The sequence below is a fragment of the Heliangelus exortis genome, chromosome 10, assembly GCF_036169615.1.
Source record: "Heliangelus exortis chromosome 10, bHelExo1.hap1, whole genome shotgun sequence".
Taxonomy (NCBI): Eukaryota; Metazoa; Chordata; class Aves; order Apodiformes; family Trochilidae; genus Heliangelus; species Heliangelus exortis.
The window spans coordinates 22,418,596-22,439,575 of record NC_092431.1 but is presented as its reverse complement, the minus strand read 5'-3'; the positions used below and the strand labels follow the sequence as shown (position 1 = coordinate 22,439,575).

At 38.0% G+C, this 20,980-nt stretch overlaps 2 protein-coding genes across 4 annotated transcripts in view; both read right to left on the bottom strand.

Annotated features, from left to right (window-relative positions):
• Positions 1–394: 394 nt before the first annotated feature.
• BBS7 (Bardet-Biedl syndrome 7) lies at positions 395–19,341 on the bottom strand. 3 transcript variants are annotated; one of them, XM_071753904.1, is made up of 19 exons: positions 19,211–19,341; positions 18,845–18,910; positions 18,003–18,065; positions 16,985–17,160; positions 16,182–16,368; positions 15,438–15,510; positions 14,411–14,527; positions 12,957–13,087; positions 12,137–12,221; positions 10,354–10,456; positions 9,154–9,346; positions 7,607–7,681; positions 6,522–6,587; positions 4,978–5,117; positions 3,865–4,029; positions 2,675–2,784; positions 2,466–2,569; positions 1,699–1,822; positions 395–1,081 (listed from the first exon to the last, which is right to left on the bottom strand). In XM_071753904.1, the coding sequence occupies exons 1-19, from the start codon at positions 19,244–19,246 to the stop codon at positions 945–947; spliced, it is 2,151 nt and encodes a 716-aa protein (XP_071610005.1). In that variant the 5' UTR covers positions 19,247–19,341; the 3' UTR covers positions 395–944. The 3 variants fall into 3 exon arrangements, with proteins under 3 accessions (XP_071610005.1, XP_071610007.1, XP_071610006.1); XM_071753906.1 differs by lacking the exon at positions 16,985–17,160 and having other exon boundaries at positions 19,211–19,292; XM_071753905.1 differs by lacking the exon at positions 1,699–1,822 and having other exon boundaries at positions 964–1,081.
• Positions 19,342–19,564: 223 nt separating this feature from the next.
• The window catches only part of TRPC3 (transient receptor potential cation channel subfamily C member 3), a 30,305-nt gene continuing 28,889 nt past the window's right edge, over positions 19,565–20,980 (bottom strand). Inside the window, exon 12 of the mRNA XM_071753903.1 lies at positions 19,565–20,520. Coding sequence (XP_071610004.1) covers positions 20,378–20,520 — 143 coding nt within the window. The 3' untranslated portion in view covers positions 19,565–20,377. The remainder of the gene's footprint in view (positions 20,521–20,980) is intronic.

The following is a 20,980-nucleotide window of genomic DNA, read 5'->3' as shown; positions in this document are numbered from 1 at the left end:
GCAGCCACAGCTTCCCTGGGCAGCCTGTGCCTGTCTCCCGTCAACCCTCACAGGAAATAATTTCTCCCTAATACCTAATTAAATCCAGCCTCTTTCCGCTTGAAACTGGTCCCCCTCATCCTATGGCTCCACGCCCTCATAAAAAGTCCCTCCCGCCATTTCCTGTAGCCTCTCCCCCGAGCCTTCAAGATGCTCCTGGGAAGGAGATAAGAATATACCATCCCCGATGGAAAACATGTCTGTCCTTTAAATGGCTTAAGTTCTTTTTTATTTCATTTCTGTATCCACAAGTTGGTTCATAGCTTCTATTCTTAAACACACGTGACTTTGAAGTCAGGAAGGTAGAAAACACCAAATCCTGGGAGTTTTGAAATGAGAAACACTGACACAAGAGGAGCACAAAGGGAGTTTAATGCCACCCACTCTTAAAACAAGAGTCAACATGCAGCTCTAAAAGCAGCTGGCTGTAGGCTGAACTTCAGAGCACTGTCCCCCCAGCAGTGGGTGTGCTGAGGGTCTCACAGCACTGCCTCAGCGCAGCAGGCACCTGCTAGACTTTAATACCTCAGTATCTTCTCTGGTGAAGTCTCTGAAAACTCATTTCTTTATGCATTCTGAAAAGACCACTGCATTTAATCTTTAACAGCACCAAAAACATCTTTGCAAAAAAGGTATTTGGTATTTACATCTCCATTTCCTTTAGTTACAAAGAACAGTAAGAACATAGAAACTCTGGGTGCATTTAACATAAACAAGAGTTTATATGAAATTAAGCTGACCAATGTGTTCAGTGTGATAATTATGAGTAAAACCTGAAGACTGACTGTACACCAAAAGATTCAAACTGGTGTTTTTCTTAAAAAGTGTTTTAAACTTGATATTTAACTACCTTGATTTAAAAACAAAAAAACAAAAAACAAAACAATTACTCTGTTTTTGCCTTGTCAGGCTACAGCCTCAAAGAAAGCAATTAGTCCATCTTGATCACAGCCATCCAGAATTTCCAGAAGGAGAGGAACTTTAGTTTTCACGTTGGTGCCTTTAAATTTAAATTTATCTATGAAGAGATCTGTGATCATACCTGCAAAGGTAAATTCCCAGAATTTATAATTCACCTTGTTTTGATTATGTGGTATCTCAAATGATTATTACATGCCAACTATTCTAGCTTATTCTGGGCTTAGAAACAAGACTCTTCTGAAAGTCTATGTTTTAAACAAACCCAAAACACCATTAGAGCAGCCGAGATTCCAGCTCCACCCCAAAGTATGTATTTCTGTCTTACAATTACCCACATCTAAAACACTAAAGAGAGAGAACTACATCACAGGGCAGGCAGTGAGGACTCTTCCTTACACTGTGCATACAGAGGCTTAAAAAAGCAGGTGTATGGCAGAGATTCTCTGAGCTGAGAACTGTACAGGTAACACCAGAGGTTAGAGGACTTCCTCCACTAAATTATATCATCTTCTATGAGTCTCTCTTCTCAGCCCATGCACCTTGTTCTCTTTTTATGATATTTTCTGACCAGGCATAAATACTTACATACCTGCTGTTGTCCTGAAGCTACCCAAGTGTACCCACTGAACAAATTATTTCAAATTTGCTAATACTGACTTCAAAATTTTTCAGTTGTGTCCAGCATGCTCTCCAGACATTAAGCTGCATTTAAATAAAAAGCTGAATTGATCAACAAACCATAAAGTCTCTCAAGATGTGCAGGTTGTTTCTTGTATTCCTCAAGCAGCTCATCTGCCTCTTCCAAAATGCTGCGGTATTTTGGTAGCAGGAAATCCACGTTTCCTTCGTGAACTTGTAATTCCTCAAAGACATTTCAAATTAAAAGCATTAACACCATTTAAGTATGCTCACAAAGAGCATCAAAGTAAGAAGAAATGGTTGTCCATTTTCATCACGCCCCCTCCCTCAAAAAAATCACCAAGAGAGCTATATGAAAGCAAGTTTTTGATGGCAAAATCCTGGCTGCTGGAAAAAGTCCAAGAACTGAGACAACCTGCCTAGCTGGTACCTCCCAAAGACCAACCACTAAGGAGTGTATTAAGCAAAAGATTAATAAGTAGATAATTTAGAAGTTACAACACACTAGGATAGAGTTCCAAAGCAAGGAAGTCACATCTGTTCTGGAATGATGGCATCCCCAGACCTAAAAAGCTTTTAAAGGTTAGTTGAAAGAGACAAAGAAGGAACTGGAATATCACAGTAGGCAAGAAGATAATGTTCAATGCCTTCTTCTGTCGATTTAAGCATACTAATCCACCACATTATTGTCTAGTTATACAGTACAAATGGGAATTTTACTTGAAGAGGCCTGTCTCCTAGATAATTAAAATACATGTCCTGGGAATTGAAAGGGAACAGACACCAGTGTTACACACATCTGACTCCCAGCCCTACAGATTGATCTGACAATAGAAAAATCCTTCCACAAGATTTTGGATACTTACTCTCAAAGCATCTATTAAGTGAACCTTCTTGGCCAATAGCTGCTGATACTCTAACTTAGGGTGGATAAGTTTTAATGTGTGCCTCACAGATTCTTCATTTATGTCTAGTAGGAAGTAAAAAAAAGAAACTCAACAAGCAAATGAATAATTCATACTCCATTTATAAGAATTTAAAATGAAAGACAACAAAATAAAGAAGAAAACTTTACCATAGGAGATGCTGAGATTAATCTTCCTTTTTGTAGCCTCTTTGGAAAGCACATCTTTTAGGATAGATATTGTAGAAATGTTGTCAGACTTAAAACATCCCTCACCTTTTCTGTGAAGGAAGAAAAACTTCAAGCAAACTTATCTTGAAGACACATACATGCACTAATTTGTCCCTACACTGCCCCTACAAAGGCCTGTAAATTTATGCCCAAATCAAAGAAACCAGGCTGTAAAGGCTGAAATGATTCTCCATGTATCAGGAGGCTTTATACACACCTACACTGTTCTCTCATTCCTAGAGTAATTTCAACAGAAAAAAGCCTGTTCCAGTAAATTAGATATAGTGGTGTGGACATATCTTGGGAATTTGTGTAGACATACACAAAGGAGTTATCTTTATTGTATGGCTCTAAGATTATGCAGTGAATATTCAGTGACTGTATTCATTCCTCCCAAGTTTTATCACTGCAATGCCCTGAGGCCAAACAAGCTTCAGTATCACAAGGAAAAATAAACCACACCCCCCTCAAAAAAACCACCACCCAACAACTTTCTACATTATGAGTAAACAGCATGTATGGTAGGCTGGGAACAGGCTGGAATATGTGTAATTACAACAATTAATTTTTCCTCACTTTACAGTTACATCTTCAGGTGGACATAGATAATTTGTTGAAGAAAGAATTAATCTGAGAATAGAGTATTAAACACAATTGCCTAATAGAAGCTGCAAAAAAAGAACTTATTCAGCTTAATGATGATGGCATTTCTGTTTGCAGAAGTATTGCATGTCTTTTAAGTTCTTTATGCTCAGTACAAACAAACAAAAAAAAAAAAAGGAAATTAGAAAATAATAGATATTACACAACTATTTCACTGGATTAGTTAGCTATGCTCTTTAAATCCTAAAAACACACCATCATCTTAAAAACAGACCAGGGCTTTCCTCCCTGGCAATTTTGTTTTTTGGACCAATGTCAAGAAAAACCCTATTTGAGTTACAGATGGCATCATTTCTGCACAGTGCTCACTCCTGACAATGTCTGACAATTTTTTTTAGAACGATTCCTCTTCTCTTTAGTGGGAGCTTTGATGGAGTGTAAGTGAAATGGTACTTGCAGACTGGCCAAGAGTGAAAGAGACAAAAGCCCTAGTGCAGGTACACTGCACTTTTGTAATTGTATTTTACCTGTAAGTACTTTCAAGCTGTGTACCCAGGAAGGTGTTCTGAAAATAAAAGGTGATACTGTCTCCAGCAGGAGTCTTCTCAGGCACCTCAGGCAAGCAAAACACAACCCACGAGTGAATTTCAGATAAACTGAACTGGCCTTTGAGCATCAGTGTATTCATGGGTCTATGACATAAAAAAAATTATTAGTTATAAAGGAGCAGCACTGTCAGTTCACTAGTTACCCATATGCTCAGTTCCTTGTAACACCCCGGAAAAAGTAAGGTATCTTGTTAAGTAGTTAGGTATGGCAGATTATAGTGACTTTTCTGTACTTCAAGACAAATATTATGCATACACTAAAGTTTTATTTCCTAGTAGGCATGTCAGAACTGGATGAGAAACTAGTTGGAAGTACCTGACATATCTCCTTTCAAGTTGTTGAACCTGAAACTTATGACAAAGGTAAATAACTGACAATACAGCAAGTATGACTAAGAGCCTCAACAGTTTCTCATGCTGTAAACCACAGGCGTAGCACTTCTATCAAGAACAAGGCGAAATGGAGTCCATTTGCACATAAAAGCATTTGGTATCACTCCTTCAATCTTTCAGTTTTGTGTTGAAGCAAGCAATAACTTTGTGGAAATACAAGATATTAACCAAGGGATAGGGAAAAATCAAGCAGAAATTGCATAAAACTAACAGAGAGATAAGGTTGCTAACAGAGAGATAAGGTGGAGGGAATCTTGGCTCACTTTTGGAGACAAGTTAGCTATGGGAAAGAATTACATTAAAAGGGTGGAGGGGAAAATGAGGCTGAAAGTGAAAAGACCGCGGTTACAAACTCAGGCAAGGTTCCTTTCTACCACACCCTCAGGTCTACAATCACATGTGGCTGCAGTATAACCAGAGTCAGAAATATAGAAAATAACCTGAAAACAAGGATGAAGAATAACAAGCAAGTCAGGAATGTGTTAAATCCAGGTTTTCTGCCAGAAAACCTGTAAGTGAAGCTAAAGGATCAAAATTGTGGGTTAGGAAAGACATACTTCAGTTTATAGAGTAAACAATGTTTCAACTTAAATGGGTCAGTTTTTCAAGACATTCAAGAGATTTTTTCCTTTCAAATACCTGTCATGGTCAATAGAGTGAGTTCTCTGATGAAGTGAAAGTGGTTTTATTTGGTACTGATGAACTTGGCAGGTTTTTGGTTGAATCCTTGGAGTTACATATGCTTGAAGTGTCCCATACTGTCCTTCAATTGATCGAACCTGCACGCATAAAAGCAAAACCCACAAAAAAGAACAAAAGGGGAAAGATTAATTTACCACAATTTGGGAAATTGATGGGTATTCAAAATATATTAAAGAAAGACTGTATTCGTTCAAGAATATCTAGACTACTATATGCTTGATAGTGACTATAAAGAGGAGATGACGAATATTTACAAACTAGATTAAGCGCAGGAGTTCATTCTCTATTTGTATTTCGTCTGTGCATGTGCAAACAGTGCAGCTTTTAAATCTTGGTGACTTTATTTTCAAAGACAAATCTATTTATTTTTATTAAAAACACTGAAGTGGATGTCCTCCTGCAAAAACACTACTTTTTGAGTTCTGAGACCTTATAAAATACACGGGACATGAACAAGGTTATAAAGCAAACCTGTTCTTAAACTCCAGTCTGCTCTTTTTTTGTGTGTGTTCAGGTTTTTTTTGTTTGTATGAAGCTCTTCTGGTCGCTTTTCTGTCTACTTTGGCAGCTGTGTTGGTGCTACAGGTGGGACACTCCTGTTTCTTGTCAGTTCTGTGTGAGTGGCAGACTTATTAGTGCACTCTGTGTAACAGGTCTCAGCAAAGAAGTGGTTGTTGCACAGCTGTGTGCTCAGGAGTGTGGAGAGTGTGCACTGTGTCTTGAATGCGTTTAAGGTCAGCCCCTGGAGATCCTCAGTGTATTGCAGCAAGGTGGCAGCAGGACCTCTGCAGATAGCATCTTGTCACATTAGGATTCAAATGCAAGAGTGACTGTGAAGTGTTTTGATGACACACTCCACTGTGAGACACAAGTTTATGAATGGTTTTAGTGGGGGAGTAGAAAACAAACCTCTTCTTGTGTATCATGAATGCATTTGATTAATTTTTCTTGCTTTAGGCAACTACATAAAGAGAAAACCTAGAGCCTGTGCATATTGAGGATTTTCTTAAACACAATATCCTACACCAGTTCCCCTGTTGGTAGCCACAAAACATGTGAATTTGGTGGACTGTTCAAAATAAGCCCCAAAACACCCACATGCCATTCATGGCAAGCATGGAATGACTGGATTTGCTGCTTCTCCAAACTACAAATCCAGTCTATATTCCCAGGTTACTTCTCAATGCAATTTCCTTCAAATACTTCAAAGGACAAGTGCTGTAGCTTTCCTCCCTATGCTTCTTTCCACCTGAGGTTCCACACATGGTCTCCAGATTCAAGTATTTTCACAATCTGCCATTTCCCTACTGCTTTCACCTAAAGGACACTTGAGAAGGATCTGAGGTTCTCCTCTGGAGCAGAAATTGGTCTGATCATTCGCCCAGGATAATCAGTCAGTCCAGACAGAGATCTTTCTCCATTTCTAAGTGGACAGCTACATAAGCCTTAATTTATTACGGAAAATATTTTGAAGTATTTACCTTAAGTTCAAGTCTCATAGTATTTGCTTGGCATCGGTAAGTCACAAGAAGAAAGTTGCTATTTGGCTGTAAAAAGAAAAAAAAAAGTAATACAAAACACTTATGGATCCACAAAACTTTGCTGTATGTATCGGCCGTCAAAACAAGTAGATAGTTTTACTATTTGTAAAGCTATTTTACATAACTTTAATACAAAAAAGTAATACGTGGTTCCCTCGAATATTCCACCTATTTTAATGATGGTAGAATTTTTTAAATGTCTCTATATAAATACAAATCAACTGAAGCCTCTTACATTTTCTAGTACCACCATAAAAACTATCATAAAGATATCTATTTTTCATCTGATGAATATATCTGTCAGCCTGCCCCACATACATTCAGTATTATAGCAACATCCAAAACCTAAATTAAAATCAGTAAAAAAAATATACCAAAAAACCCCACCTTAAACTAAAAAACTAATTTCTGAAAGCACCAGGGTAGAAAGCACCAGGGCAGACCGACGATGTGCAAATTTAGTTCTTAAAACTAAAACACTTAAAGAAGTTACAAGGAAAAAGACTGTAGAATATTTTCATAATGCCAAGGCAGTTCATGGATTTCCTCCAGCCCTAAGCATCATCAGTAACTCTGTATTTAAGTTTGTCATTATTATATAAAAAGTGCACCAAAACATATGACTCGCCACACAACAGAATTTTCACATTGTGGAATGATTTTTTAAGACACAGTAAGTAGGAAAGATAATCTTCACTTAAAAAAAAACCCAAAACTGGCAAATCCAGAGAAGTGAGCAATACTGAAAATGTCTTTTGTGTTCCTGAAGAGGCAGGAAAAAAGCATGAGAGCAGTTGCTTCTGGAACCTCGTGCATATTTAACTTTGCTGCGTGTCAAGACCTGCCACTAACTCCCAATCTCCAGTATTTCTCGTGAAACTGAGCTCTCCAAAATTGCCAGACTCAGTTGTTTAAACTCAATAAATTTTAAATCACAAATATACAAATCAATATTCTATTTTAAAAATGTAATGCTAAGAGCCTTCATCGTGCAATCTCTATATCACCTCTGTTGTTTCACTCACCTCAGAATCACAGCTGCTAAAACTTACAACAGCAGAATTTTTGTCTACATCCAGCAAGTCTACTGGTACATCACTCTGCAGAACATATGAGGAAGGAAAAATAAAAAGCTTATGTTCCCAAGTAGCTTCGAATGCATTTATCCTTTAATTGTCATCAATTATTTCAGTGAGGGGGAGACAATGTGTCTTTCATCTGAGAGGTAAAAGCTGAACAGACACACAGTTTACCACTTAATCCCAGAGTAATGTGATAATCTTTTTCTTAATCTTATATACAGAGCCCTGAACCCTTCTGTGGCTGGCATACAAGTTCAGTATAACATGTAATTGCCTTCCAGACATTCAAGTGTGCTTTATTCATGTGCATGAAGGATCTTCATGACTGAAGTGTTTCCCTGTTTTAATGAGGGAATTACAATATTCATTCAGGAAACCAAGGACTGTATTACACAACTACTTATAAGCCTTTTACTTGACATAACATTTTTGACACCCACCACTTCTTATCTGAATGTGTTTCCACTGGAATTAAAACTAAATCTAACACCGTTTTGAAAATGAGATTTAAGGGTATTAGAATTATTTATTCCTTGATTTGGTGCTGCTTTATAACTTCACAGAAGTGTCAGGTAAAATTGATAAATATGCAACATACTTCCTAAAAAAAAATTTAGAACAGTTTTATTGTCTTCTCACAACAGAGGAATACCAGATATGGCTTTTTCTTTGAAGAAATATAAAGCAGTAAATTCAGGCCTCAATTAAACAATTCCATTATTCCTCACTTACCTATGGAAACAGCAGATACTATAGAGCCGCATATTGGCTGTAGCTTAGCACTACTTTTATAACATACTTAATAAGATTTTTAATAAATAGTGAAAAATAAAATCTCACAGTAGTTCTTTCCCATTTGTTATGGCAAATTCACCTCACAAATTCTTCCTTGTGAAATTTTTCCTCCCCAGGCATATCCCCAAAACAGGTAACTCAGTACCACTGCTCTGACTAGCAAAGGTAACATTAACTTCAGTTGATGGAGTAAGATAAATATCTAAGTAAGTTTGCTTTGCTTGGCAGGAGTTTTTATCTATTTATCACCAGCTGCACACAAATCAGATGCTGTTCCATACTGAAAGCACACAAGTGGCACACACCATTCTAAAAATAATTTTCCAGTACAATGGCTACTTAACTGGCAGGTGAGAATCTGCACCTCATTTAAGACTCAACTGAGTTAATTGCTGTTTAAATAGAGACAAGCATGCAAAAGCAAACACAGAAGTTACGTGGAAACCTGCTGGCATGGCAGGCATTTTGGCCTGTTTTGCTATCAGCATAATATTGCTCTATTCAATAAAGTTTAAATTGTATTTGTTCCCTAACTAGCTTTTACAACAGTTACTTCACCTCAGTGCTCCCTTATAACAATTTAGGTATTTTAAAACTCATATACTTAAGATAATATAACTCAGAGCTTTTCAAACTAGAAGGCCTCTGTTTTATTTAGATATTAAGAAAGCCAACAAGAATAAAAGCACACTCACTTGTAACAGGACATTATCTATAGAAGTCTGCACCTCCAAGATGAGACTGTAGCTAGCATCATCCTTATTTAATGTAAACTTATCATTCACACTAAATGTGGGTACTGATGAAACAGCAGTACTGGACTGAGAAGACTGCTGGTGTTTTTCACGTTCCTGAAGTACTTTGATCTGTAAGTGCTCCAATTCATTCCTAGAAAGTGGAAACCACATATAATGTCTTAGAAAAACAAGTAAAAGCTGTCAAAGCTAAGCTACCCTAGAAATTTGGTAGATTAAGCATTCAAGGCAATTATATTTATCTTCTGTCCACTATTTTCCAACCAGAAGTGATTGGTGACTTCCCTCCCACATACATGAAGATAAAATATAAACTGTACCACATGAAAATGTACATTCTGTACTGTAATTTGCAAAAATACATTTAGGTGAGTCACAACACATTTTGGATTACATGCTAGCAGCTACTTTCCTCCTATCATTTGGAAGCTACAAGCAGCATGGAAGAAGGGAATCTTATCCTGCTGATACTGAGGAAGAAGGCACTAAGCCATCACGTGAAGGCAAGACAGAAAGAGACTGAGAGGAGGCTGCTGTTCTGTGGAGGACTGCCTGGATAATTTGAGAGACCCCAGAGCTAGCAAAAAAGCAGGGTCCCACGATACAAAGCAAGGCTGACCAGAGATAGCAGCAAGCCAAGGCCTGCTGTCAGAGGAATAGAGATGAGGCAAGGCTCATCGACAGAAAAGGTAGTAAGGAATTTGCAGGACACCTGCTCTGAACAAAGGGATTATGTATTCTGTCAACTCTTGGCTTTTCCCAGGATATTCTGTTGTGCGAAAGTGTTGTAAGCAACATCTGTACCTAGCAAGACTATGGTCTTTGTTTATTATACCTTGCTTTTAAAACAATCCACCTTACTGTGATGCCATGTTTACTCTGCACCATAAAAGAGCACTGCTGATGAATAAAATCAGACATACTACCATCCATTATATGTCTCACCCATACTCAAACTTTTTTCTCCTAATTTTTTCCTCTCCACATTTGCAAGACTGTTCATTTCTGCTTTGGAAAGGCTTGTTTCTACTTCTAGATATATGAAGGATAGAGAAAATTCAGAGTGATAGGAAGGAAAGACGACATTTCAGGTTTTAACATTTTAATTCTTCGATTTATATTTCTTTCTAGTGCAATTACCTTAAAGATGAAATCTTGCTCTGCATTTCTTGACTTAATTTTAGTTCTTCACCTGATCCACCTTCTCTATGGACAGGTTCTGTAGTCAGTCCTGTCAGCCAGCCTAAACCAATAGATGAAGTTTATATTCCTTATAAGCTATGTAAAAAAAAGTCTACACTCAGCTTTTGTATGTGTGGAGCAATGTCTGTTGTAGATACTGGGTCAAATGAAACAAAATTTTAATCCTTTCTTTGGAGAATTAATCTAGACACTTAGTATGATTTTCTTATGGGTTTCAATCTTAACCTACAGGCTGGAAAATGTGACATTCTTTTTCATTACATCCTTTGAACAATAAATCTCTGCATCAGTTTTTAAGAGTTCTCACATCTTTTTCCTCTTCTGTTTCTCTTACCAAACCATGAATAATAACTATAGTTGAAAACAAACCAAAAAGCTGTACAATGTGCTTATAGCAAACTGTATGTTGCAAAGTGTGATTTGAATGCTGCCAGCTAAAGTGAAAAAAAAGAAATCACCTTTTTGTTTAATTACATTTACTTATAAAAAGCAAATTATAATTATTATAACCTTACACTTCAGGTATGATATGCAGACTTGAATGGGTGTTTAAAGCTCTAGTTACCTCTTCTAATGCATGCAAACACTATTATAAAATGCACTATTAAAGCTGATACATCCAGTGTCTTTCACATGCCAAGTCTTGGTACTTTCAACTACCAAGAAAGCCCAATAATGGAGCATGAACTTCAAAAAAAATCAACAGAAGTCCTATACTGCCAGGCTTCAAATGTGACTTCTTCTGCTCTTTGTACAGGTTTTCCACATCTGCCAAAATCTGCAAGACCCAGTTTACTGCACCCATCAGAATACTATCAGAATTTACCTTTCAAAGTAAAGTTTATCTGTGAAAATTCACCTTTACAGGTGAACATAGGCTTTTGTGTTTTTCTTTCTTCTGTGTCTTTCACAGATCTTTATAATGTTCCCACTAAAAGAGGCCACAAAGGACTTTGGCCACAGTCTTCTTGCAGCCTACCACCATACCAGGTGAGGTGTCAGAATTTTTCAGTCATCCAAAGACTATTTAAAAAGGTACATTAACACTATTTATTCGCAATAACTGGCTGAGAGTTATATCCTGCCGAAGTTCATTATTTTGAATACAAGAGGTTTCAGTTGGCTTTTTAGTACTGAAGATTAACAAAAATAGAAAATCAGTAATATTTCAGCTGCCAGCAGTTAGCATATGCAGCCAGTTTGTCATGACCCCTGTGACAGTCAGGCCAGTAGCTCTAATCATACAGAGGGCTGAGATATCTCACATGGGGAAGCTTTTACTTTCTACTCAGAGCAAACTCAATCCCACATAAAGCCCTATGAAGCTGAAAATAAAGGAAATTATGCAAAAGACTGGAAAACAAAAAATATATGCATTTAAAAATATTTTAATACATAAAAACTTGGAAATAATTACTTTGGATGTAGGATTCAAGTATCCCATCTAAGTTAGACAGGACACCAGAGAATAACCAGCCACTGTGTTACACAGCGGAACACATTATGAACATCTTAAAATATAAAAAGTGTAGTGTAAATACTAACCAGTAAATTGAAATGCAAATATTAAATTAGATCTTTTAAACAAAAGATTATCCAGGTTCCAATAAGAAGACAAATGTTAAGAGATGTGAGGTGCACTAACAACACAGCCTGCCTCATTTTAATCACACAGCCATATGCAACACTTACTGATAACACATAATGATATGAACATTACCTGAATATGTAGATGCTAAAATTTCATCATAGCCATCTTTTCCTACACAGCCACCCTGGATGGATGCAATGCTCTCTGATAAGGCCTGCAAATAAATACATTCAAACAGAGTAAAACATCACTGCACTCATTCTAGAAGTCTGGTTTTTTGTATTTTGTTTTGGTTTTGAGGGGGCTAAGGGCTACACTCCTTTTACATAGCTGCACAATATCTAGACCTACAATAGAATAAGATAGCTGATGATTATCACAGCTAAATCAGGGTGTTTTAACACTGCATTCCAATCCCACTATGCATAACAGAGATTAAAAAGCAGTTTAAATCAAAACACTGATGGACAATATTTTCCCAGCAGGAATTACAATCTGGCCAACAGCTGAAATAGTCATTATGGCTCAAAAGTACCATTTGAAGCAATTCATAATCAAAGTAATTACGCTCAATAAAGTCCTGGCACCTTACATTTATGACTTTAAATGTAAAACAGTTTATACACAACACAGGACTGTTTTTTCACTGAGAGAAGCATTGCATCAGGTTTCATCTGGGAGAGACTTCAGTAGACAACAGAGACAGAACTTTAACACATGCTCCACACTATTTTGATTTTTGCTCAAATTGGGACTGTTTCACTTTTTTGTTCTTAATTATTGGGATACTGGTTTGAAGTTCATATTGTCAACATTACAGAGTTCATAAAAATAAAACACACATTTTAGTAGTAATGACCCTGCAAATACTTTAGGTTTTGAAATAAAGATTTTTTAAGAAAAAAACCCATTTTTCCAGCAAAGAAGAGTATGATGAATGTTGGCCTACATAATCGTATCGAAGGACAGGATCATCTGCACTCTCAAAGTTATAGATCTCCATTATTCCATCATCTCGTCCAATGAGTAATTCCTTAACTCCATCTCCCAGGATGTCAAAACTATCAATACATAAGACACCTAGTGGAAAAAAAAAAAAATTACTTCACCTTCATTTGTTTATGACACAGTGCTACAGAGGCCACATTGCTACACAGACAGACTCGGGTCAGCTTTTAGTTTTATTAATGCTATTTCGGAACGAGCCCACTAGAGGGCTGAAGCACCTGAGGCTCAAGGTTATACAGCCAATTCCAAATCGAAGCCACCGCAGTTCCTTCGGTGAAAGGCATTTAACACAGCCCCATTCTGATGTTCAAAAAGCTCACTTTTGAGGGCTGTAACCTCTCCTTGTCAAGCATTTCCCCAGATGAACTATTTGTCTGTCCACACTACTGTAACCAGCAAGCATTCTCTGGTTCCTGTAGTTGACTTCAAGCTACTGGTAAATAAACTGCAACGAATTCTAGTTATGGTGGCAGAAAGGGGGTTCTGACCTGTGCCAGACCAGGACTAGGCACTGCTGCTTGACATATTAGTGGACAAATTCACTGCCAGCACATGCAGAACCAGCCTGTAACAGCTGATCATGTCTGGACAGGAAAGAGTTCAAGTCTGGAAGAAGGAAAAAGCAGTGAGAGAGTTTGTACAAGAATTACTATGAAAAATGAGATGGGATTTAAGTTTTATGACTTCTTCATATTTCATATGAAGAGTAAGGACATACTAGGAAGCTTTTTAAGAAAATAATTCAGTGATAGCTTTTATGAGATAATAACATTTTTACAAATCCATAAATTCTCTTCCTGGTCTTCTCCTTTACAAAGGAGTATGGACTAAAACAAGCAGAAAGTTGTTCTATGTTCTGACCAGTTAAGTCTCACCATGGAGCTTTAATGAAAGCCTTATTACCTCCTCAGTCTAAAACCCTTAACTTTTTATTATTTCAAAAAGCAAACAAACAAACAAAGCCCCAACAAAACAAACAAGTGTTGCAGGGAAGGTGCTAACCTTTTCTCTAAAGAGGTATTAAGACCATTGAACATATGAAAAATCTGGCAATCTGGCAGGTATATTTGAGTTTAGAAAAAGTCATAAAAAAGCTAAAAACCTCAAGTAACCGTATGTGGATCAATAATGTTTTACACATGTCAATTTAAAAATAAAAAGTATACTAAAGTACAGGAAATAATATGAGCAGAAACCCACAGCAAGACAGATTCATTAGAATTGTTTATAAGAGAATCCTAAGAATCAAAGGGAGCTTACTCATATTAATATCACATACTGACATAGCTACAAGAACCCTCAAAGTATCTAGGAATAAGATGTTCCTATTATCACACTTGTAATAAAGCCTCAGATATGCTGGAAAGTTGAAGAGCAAGAGCCTGAGACACATACCTCCTCTCTTCTTTTCATTTTCAACTTCCCACTTAGGTATAGACTCGGCACCAGCAATCTGGATAAGACCCAGTTTACCATCCAAAGTTCCATACACAACTTCTTCTCCAGAGTCACCTTAACACATAAACTGAATTTAGAATTGGTAAAATTAAGTACACCAGTTTAAAAGAGTTGAAAATATTGTGTAGTTAACACTTTGCAGATGGAGGGAAAAAGAAAACACTAACATTAGTGTGGTGCAATGTAACAGGCTATAAACAAACTCAGTAGGTGAAAACTGCATCTGTACTGATAATTTCTTCATGGCTATCACTCTTCTGTGCATGAATACCTCCCTGCTCTAGAGTTCTGCCTAACCCGTGTATAATCCAATGAAATTTCAGCAAAAATAGGCTATTAAATTGCTTTACAGAAGACAAAAAGATTAATTAATTCAGAATATCCATCCATTAGTGAATGTTGTGGAAAAGACCAAGGCAAGAACTACTTTTCTGAACCAGCTCTGAAAGCCATTGTCACACAACGTGACCAGGTAAATTAAGCACCAGATTAACACAGCAAAGTGATTTCTATCAGGTTAGAAAAGATTAGCAGGAAGGATGATCAAACTATTTTAAGACTGATCCTTCCACAGTCTCAGTTTATTTGAGGTCTACTCAATATTCTCATCCATCCATAGATGGATGCAACTAGTGATTCTAGTTATGGAAATCCATGTGTGAGAGAAACCCAAACCCTGAACTTTGCAAGGTCCCCAAAATTCCACTTTGTATTTACACAATGAGAACAACCTTGTATCTCACTGGTCTTCCAAGAGGCATTCAATGAAATGTGAATATGATTTAGAACTGTCTGAAACAATCTCTTGTGTGAGTATATGCTTATTTGTATTTAAGAAATGCTTCACATGGTCATTTTTTTGCCAGATTTGTATTAGCCTAAAAATCAAAGCAAAATGTAATTAACAAACACAAGCAATTAAATCTCAAAAATACATTTATGTGTATACTCAAAATCTTGTTACCCCCATTTCCATTGTTTAAAGCAAGAACAGTAGGTGGTCCAGGAACTTGTACTTCAGAATGTAAATCAGATCCCTGAAGAAAAATAAAACCACCTTGAACGAGTTTTGTCAAAAACCCTCAAAAAACCAAACCAACAAACCCAAGCAAAAACACGCCAACCAAAATCAATCCCAAAACAATTACAAAGCAGAACAAAGGCTCACAAGCATAAAGGCAAAATTATTAAGGATAATAGTAACAGGTATGCTTCACATAGACAGACTCCAAATACCTATTTATAAGGCAAAGCAGGGTAAAGTTCACATAAATAATACATAGGACTCTCAAAATGTGTTATTATTAAAAATAATTGGCAAATTTGACTGGCAATTTTTTTTGTTAAACCAGTTAATATCACTCAGACTTGTCACAACAGTAATTTGTGACAGCAAGAATTTCCAAACTAGTAGAGGCTTGCACATCTAATTCCCTTAGGTGAGCACTTCTACTTAGAAGTGACCAACTTATTACCTATTTCCACCTGTGAAATCCAACACCTACGTATAGAGGTTTCATTAATCCTCACTTTCCAAGCTTACAGTCATGATTTTCTCTTAAAAAAAATCTATACCGGCCTTACAGGCAGTAACAGTGCCAAGCAAGTTGATATGACATTTAAGCCACACTGATAAGCTGATTTCCTTTAGAATTAGTTCAATTCTACAGCATCTATACATAAAACATGAGCAAATAAGTATTTTAACCTGTAAAACTCTGAGGACTCTGTCCTGACATGCAAGTACTGGTGTAATGCAATTCACTTTCTCCACGGGAAGGCAGAGCACATCATTGATTTTGTCTCCTGACAGGTAGTAGTGCTGGTCTTTGCAGTCACAGTAGTGGTTATAGATATAGCTTGCACAGAGAAAGAGATCTGCTCCTGAAATATACCTGAAAGAGAGAAAACACCTCCTGTTGCATTTTGCCAGTAGAACAGCAGTGACAGTCTTTTAGCCCTACTATATGCACACACTACTGCTTGCAGATTCAAGGCATTAGTGGGCTCTGCAAGTTTCAGGTATACAAAAACTTTCTTACAAATGCCAAAACCAAATGCTTTCCATAGCTCTCAAATTTTCTATTTTATCTCCAAGTAAAATCCTAAGAAAATCTTAATACAAATTTTATTCAAATATTTTGCTGATACTAGTTCTTCTCAAGCTGGTTAATATATGGCAGCACCTTACAACATAATCCAAAAAGAAAAAAAAGATAATGTGTTCCTATTCTGCTACAGAAAAGGTATATGACCATGATTTCCTATGGCAGCAACCCCACCTCTGCTCACCTGTGTCTGCACTGATCTGAGTGCCTCCAGACCCCCCCTACAGCTGCTAAACTTCATCATGATTTTCTAAGTTCCTTCTTACACATCATGGCACAAGCTAAAGCTGGAGTGGCACTTAGTGTTACCTACAAGCACACAATACAGTCAAAAAAGTATTTTATAAATCATAAGCTAAGAATCTGCTACACCTATGAAAGAAATGCAAAATATCATACATACATAGCTTTGATGCTTTCAGTGAGATTAGTTTCAAATGAAAGAAACTGCTTCCCTCTTTTTGTGAAACCTCTCACTTCTGATCCTGTCGCCACAAAAATTTTCTCTTGTGGTGTATTAAGAGCTCCTCCTAACTCCAGTCTTTCAATTTTTTGGCCTGGCAGTGTCTTGAACACTGGCTGTAAATAGACAAGCAATTTTCATCATCACAGCATTGTATTCGTGGTAATCTTTTAACATGAAAAATAACCAATTTACTTAGGAATTTCTGGTAAAAGTAAGGATGCTACAGATTATATGCAGACAAAATAATCCATACCTATCTCTTCAGAATCACAAAGAAATCAGATATTTTGTAAGTAAAAAAATATTAAAAAGCTGTAAAGTATAATAAATTAGGACTCTTATTTCAGCGTTACTAATTCACAGGAAAATCTCAGCACTGCTGTTGGCTGTTTCTTGTTTCTGTGTGTTTTGTCTTTTTTTGAAAAACCACACACACTCATTCCCTCCTACATGTTGCATACTTATTCCTGAACGCTACATATATTCTTTTTTTTTTTACATTGCTGTAGAGTCTTTATGAGCTGACTATGAACTCGTTCAGGGGAAGAAAAAAAATTATATGTTGCTAAATGTAAGTCTAAGCCCATAAAAAGCAATCAGTTTGTCAAAATCCCCTAGGGCAGCTGGCTTTGTGAATCACTGCAGGGTTTTGTCAGTTCACAGTAACTGAGGACACATACAGGCTTAAGCCCAACTGGACTGCAAAGCAAAAGGTGTGAAATTGACTTCTTTTTGTGATAAATGACACTAGTCTCTGCCTCTAACTGTGGAGGACCACGTGCTTGTCCTGGCATGAAATCAGCACGTCCTCATCATGACTACTTATCAATCCACAGCTCCATCCAGACACCTTCCACATATATCTCGTTTCCCCCATCAGTAAAAACAAATAAGCTTCATAGTTCATTAAGAATAAATTTTTAAAAATATTTTTTAAGGGAACATCTCCACTTACCACAGCTTCCCCCTTTTTAATGCCAAAACATGTAACGACCCCATCCTGATCTCCAACAACCACCTTCAAAAGTATAATACATTGTTATTTTTTTATTATAAGCATAAATATTTTTAAATAATGGTTTTCCCATATTAATAATAGTTTCCTGTATTTAAGTACTTCCAGTTCTACAGGACTTAATTTACACAGCTATATGGGAGTAGGCTTTAGAAAGCTTTATAAAGCACAAGAGAGAGAACACTAAAGCCAGACCAGTAGTGCCAAGTCCACCACTAAACCATGACCCTAAGCACCACATCTACACATATTTTAAACACCCCCAGGGATGGTGACTGAACAACTTCCCTGGGCAGCCTGTTCCAGTGCCTGTCAACCTTTTCAGTCAAGATTTTTTCCCTGATATCCAATCTAAACTTGCCAAGGCACAACTTAAGGCCCTTTCCTCCTATTCTTGGGAAAAAAGACTGACATTCACCCCACTACAATCTCCTTTCAAGTATCTGTATAGAACTTGTATTAAGGAAAGTTAAACAAGAAATATTTCATCTATACTGAGTCAACAGGAAAACATGCAAAATCTTCCTTGCAGTTCCAACAAAGCCTTCCGTTTTCAAAACTCCTACTGGTGCTGAAAGTTTTCCAGAAACAAATTCAGAATTCTTTTTTCGTAATTTTTCAAGTTTTCCTAAGAGTTCCAAACATTTTGCTTCCGAATTTTTTCCCTATAACGTACTAACTAAAGAAACTCGAAAGGTAACTGATCACATTATCAGGGTACACTTCAAAGCTAGGAAACGTCAGCGAGAGCCATCGGAACCCGCGTTACCGGCGCCCGCTACCTTTTGGATCGCCCTTTTCCCCGACGAGGGAAGCAGCCGCATCGTCTTCTGGGCCGTCACCCCCACCTGTTGGCAAACACACTCTTTAACCCGACCGTCTTAAGCTGCCGGGGACGGGCCGGAGCAGGGCTGAGGCGGCCCTGGAAGCGGGGGCCGAAGCAGGAGGCCTGCCCGGTCCCAGCCCCGCCGGGAGGCGATTACCGACCCGCCAGAACCAGGACTCCCTCAGGCTCCTCACCAGCGCCGCTTGCTCCCTTGAGGGGCCGCCCTCGGGCCCGCCCGCCCCCGGTGGCCCAGGCCGCTGGCCGGCGGTCCGCCCCGCTCCCCTGGGGTACCGGCGGGGCGCAGCCCGCAGCCCAGGCCTACCTGCAGGTAGTCCACGCGGGACAGGCTCAGCTCCATAGCGGCGGCGGGGAGCGGATCGCGGCCACGGCCACGGCGCTCCCACAGCACCCGTTACCACGGCAACCTCCTCCGGCAGCCAACACCGCCCCCAGCCGGTTTCCCATTGGCTTGGCATGACGGAGGGGGCGGGCGCTCGGAGAGGCGCACATCCCGATTGGACAGCGTCCCGGAGTGGGCGTGGCCCGGGCAGCTCCTCCCCATGCCCTGCACTCTCGGGCGGGACTCGCCGGAGCTGCCCGGGCGGTGCGAGCGGTACCGGGAGTGAGGGGGCAACGCCAGGCTGGGGTGACAAACTACCGCGACGTCACAGAGTGTCGGTAAAGTAGGAATATTTTATTTAACAATGAAGCATCGGAGGCGTATTTTGAACAGTGTAACAAAATACCAGCTCTGCACAGAGTCTGAATTTTTAAAAAAATCATTTCTACCACATAAAGAGTAGCTTTGGACAGAGTTCACATAGCCTCCCAAAGGTGTTTTTTTAAAAAAAAAGTCTAATCCATCCTCTTGAAAGTAAAGATGCTTAATTAAGAAACAGGAGTGGTGGGTACATGTATATACATACGTGTTAAACAGTGCTACTACAATTATATTCACACCTGATTTTCATTAATTCCTTATAATCATACTATGAGTTCTCATCTTATCCACATCCCTGCCCTCAATAATAAAGAACAAAGGCTTCAAATAATCCTCCACTCATCTGTAGTTGGTTTATGGTATCATGAAAAACCCTATTTCAACTCAGTTGCTGCAAGGAACAGAGTGCTATGCTGTATCTGTTATTGTCATTTTTTCTTGCAAATTTAGTGCAGAGAATTCTCAATATGTACTCATGAGCCTATTAAAATACCAGCAATCCATACCATTATACCTCTTTAATGCCTAAATGCAAAAAAAAAAAAAAAAAAAAAAAAAAAAAAAAAATCTTGCTTTTAAACAATTAAAATTGAGAGCAATCTTTCTGTGGTGAGTTAATAAAATTTCCTAAGACTAAATTCCAGAGAAGCTGTACATAAAGTTATTTAGTGCTAAAAATCTACAATACATTTTTCAAGTATAAGATACTGAAATATTATTGCCAATAAATAGTTGTGCTGTAGTCAAAGCCATGGTTCCTTTGATGAATCATTCACATCTCAACATATTAGGATTTAGTTTCTCACTGAGTTTGTGTATTAAGATTGCTAATTCTTCTGTTGCTTGGGATTTATCCTCCAGAAGTTCGTAGCGAAGACTGGAGATGTCCTGTTTGATTTCCTTTAGTTCGCCTGTATTAATCATTGAAAGAAAGACTTGTTAGCAAAATCTAATATTCGTTCAGTACTGTTAAGTGACATTGGTGTGTATTGCAGAATATTATCTCAAAATGTTGATGTGAAGAGGCATGGGGTGGGGCAGAAAGCTTTACCTTTTCTTCACTGCCAGTGAGACATCAGCGTGTTGTCACCCCTAAATAGCACCAAGGGTTTTTAGGAGTCAAATGAAACCTAATGTTGTGCTTTACATGTATAGAGAACAAAGGTTCAAAAAGTGCTGTACACAGGTTAATGAATTAACACAGCAACACTGCTGAGCAGCTGGTAAATATTAGTATCCCTCTTTTAGAGAGAGAAAGACAGAAATTTTTTTTTCTAAAGTGATGTGCCAAAATCACACGGGAAAATTGTGGCAGAGCTGGCAATAGAACTCACAGCTTCTGAGTCTCCTCTTCCTTACCTATATCCTTTG

What these genes read in the sequence shown, in the direction of transcription:
- BBS7 (XM_071753904.1), bottom strand. Translation starts at nt 19,246, where the DNA reads ATGGAGCTGAGCCTGTCCCGCGTGGACTACCTGCAG. An exon ending in TTAAAAAGGGGGAAGCTGTG is followed by an intron (nt 17,161 to 18,002) that starts GTAAGTGGAGAT and finishes GTCTATTTACAG; the next exon opens with CCAGTGTTCAAGACACTGCC. An exon ending in CAGCTTGAAAGTACTTACAG is followed by an intron (nt 2,785 to 3,864) that starts GTAAAATACAAT and finishes CTTCCTTCACAG; the next exon opens with AAAAGGTGAGGGATGTTTTA.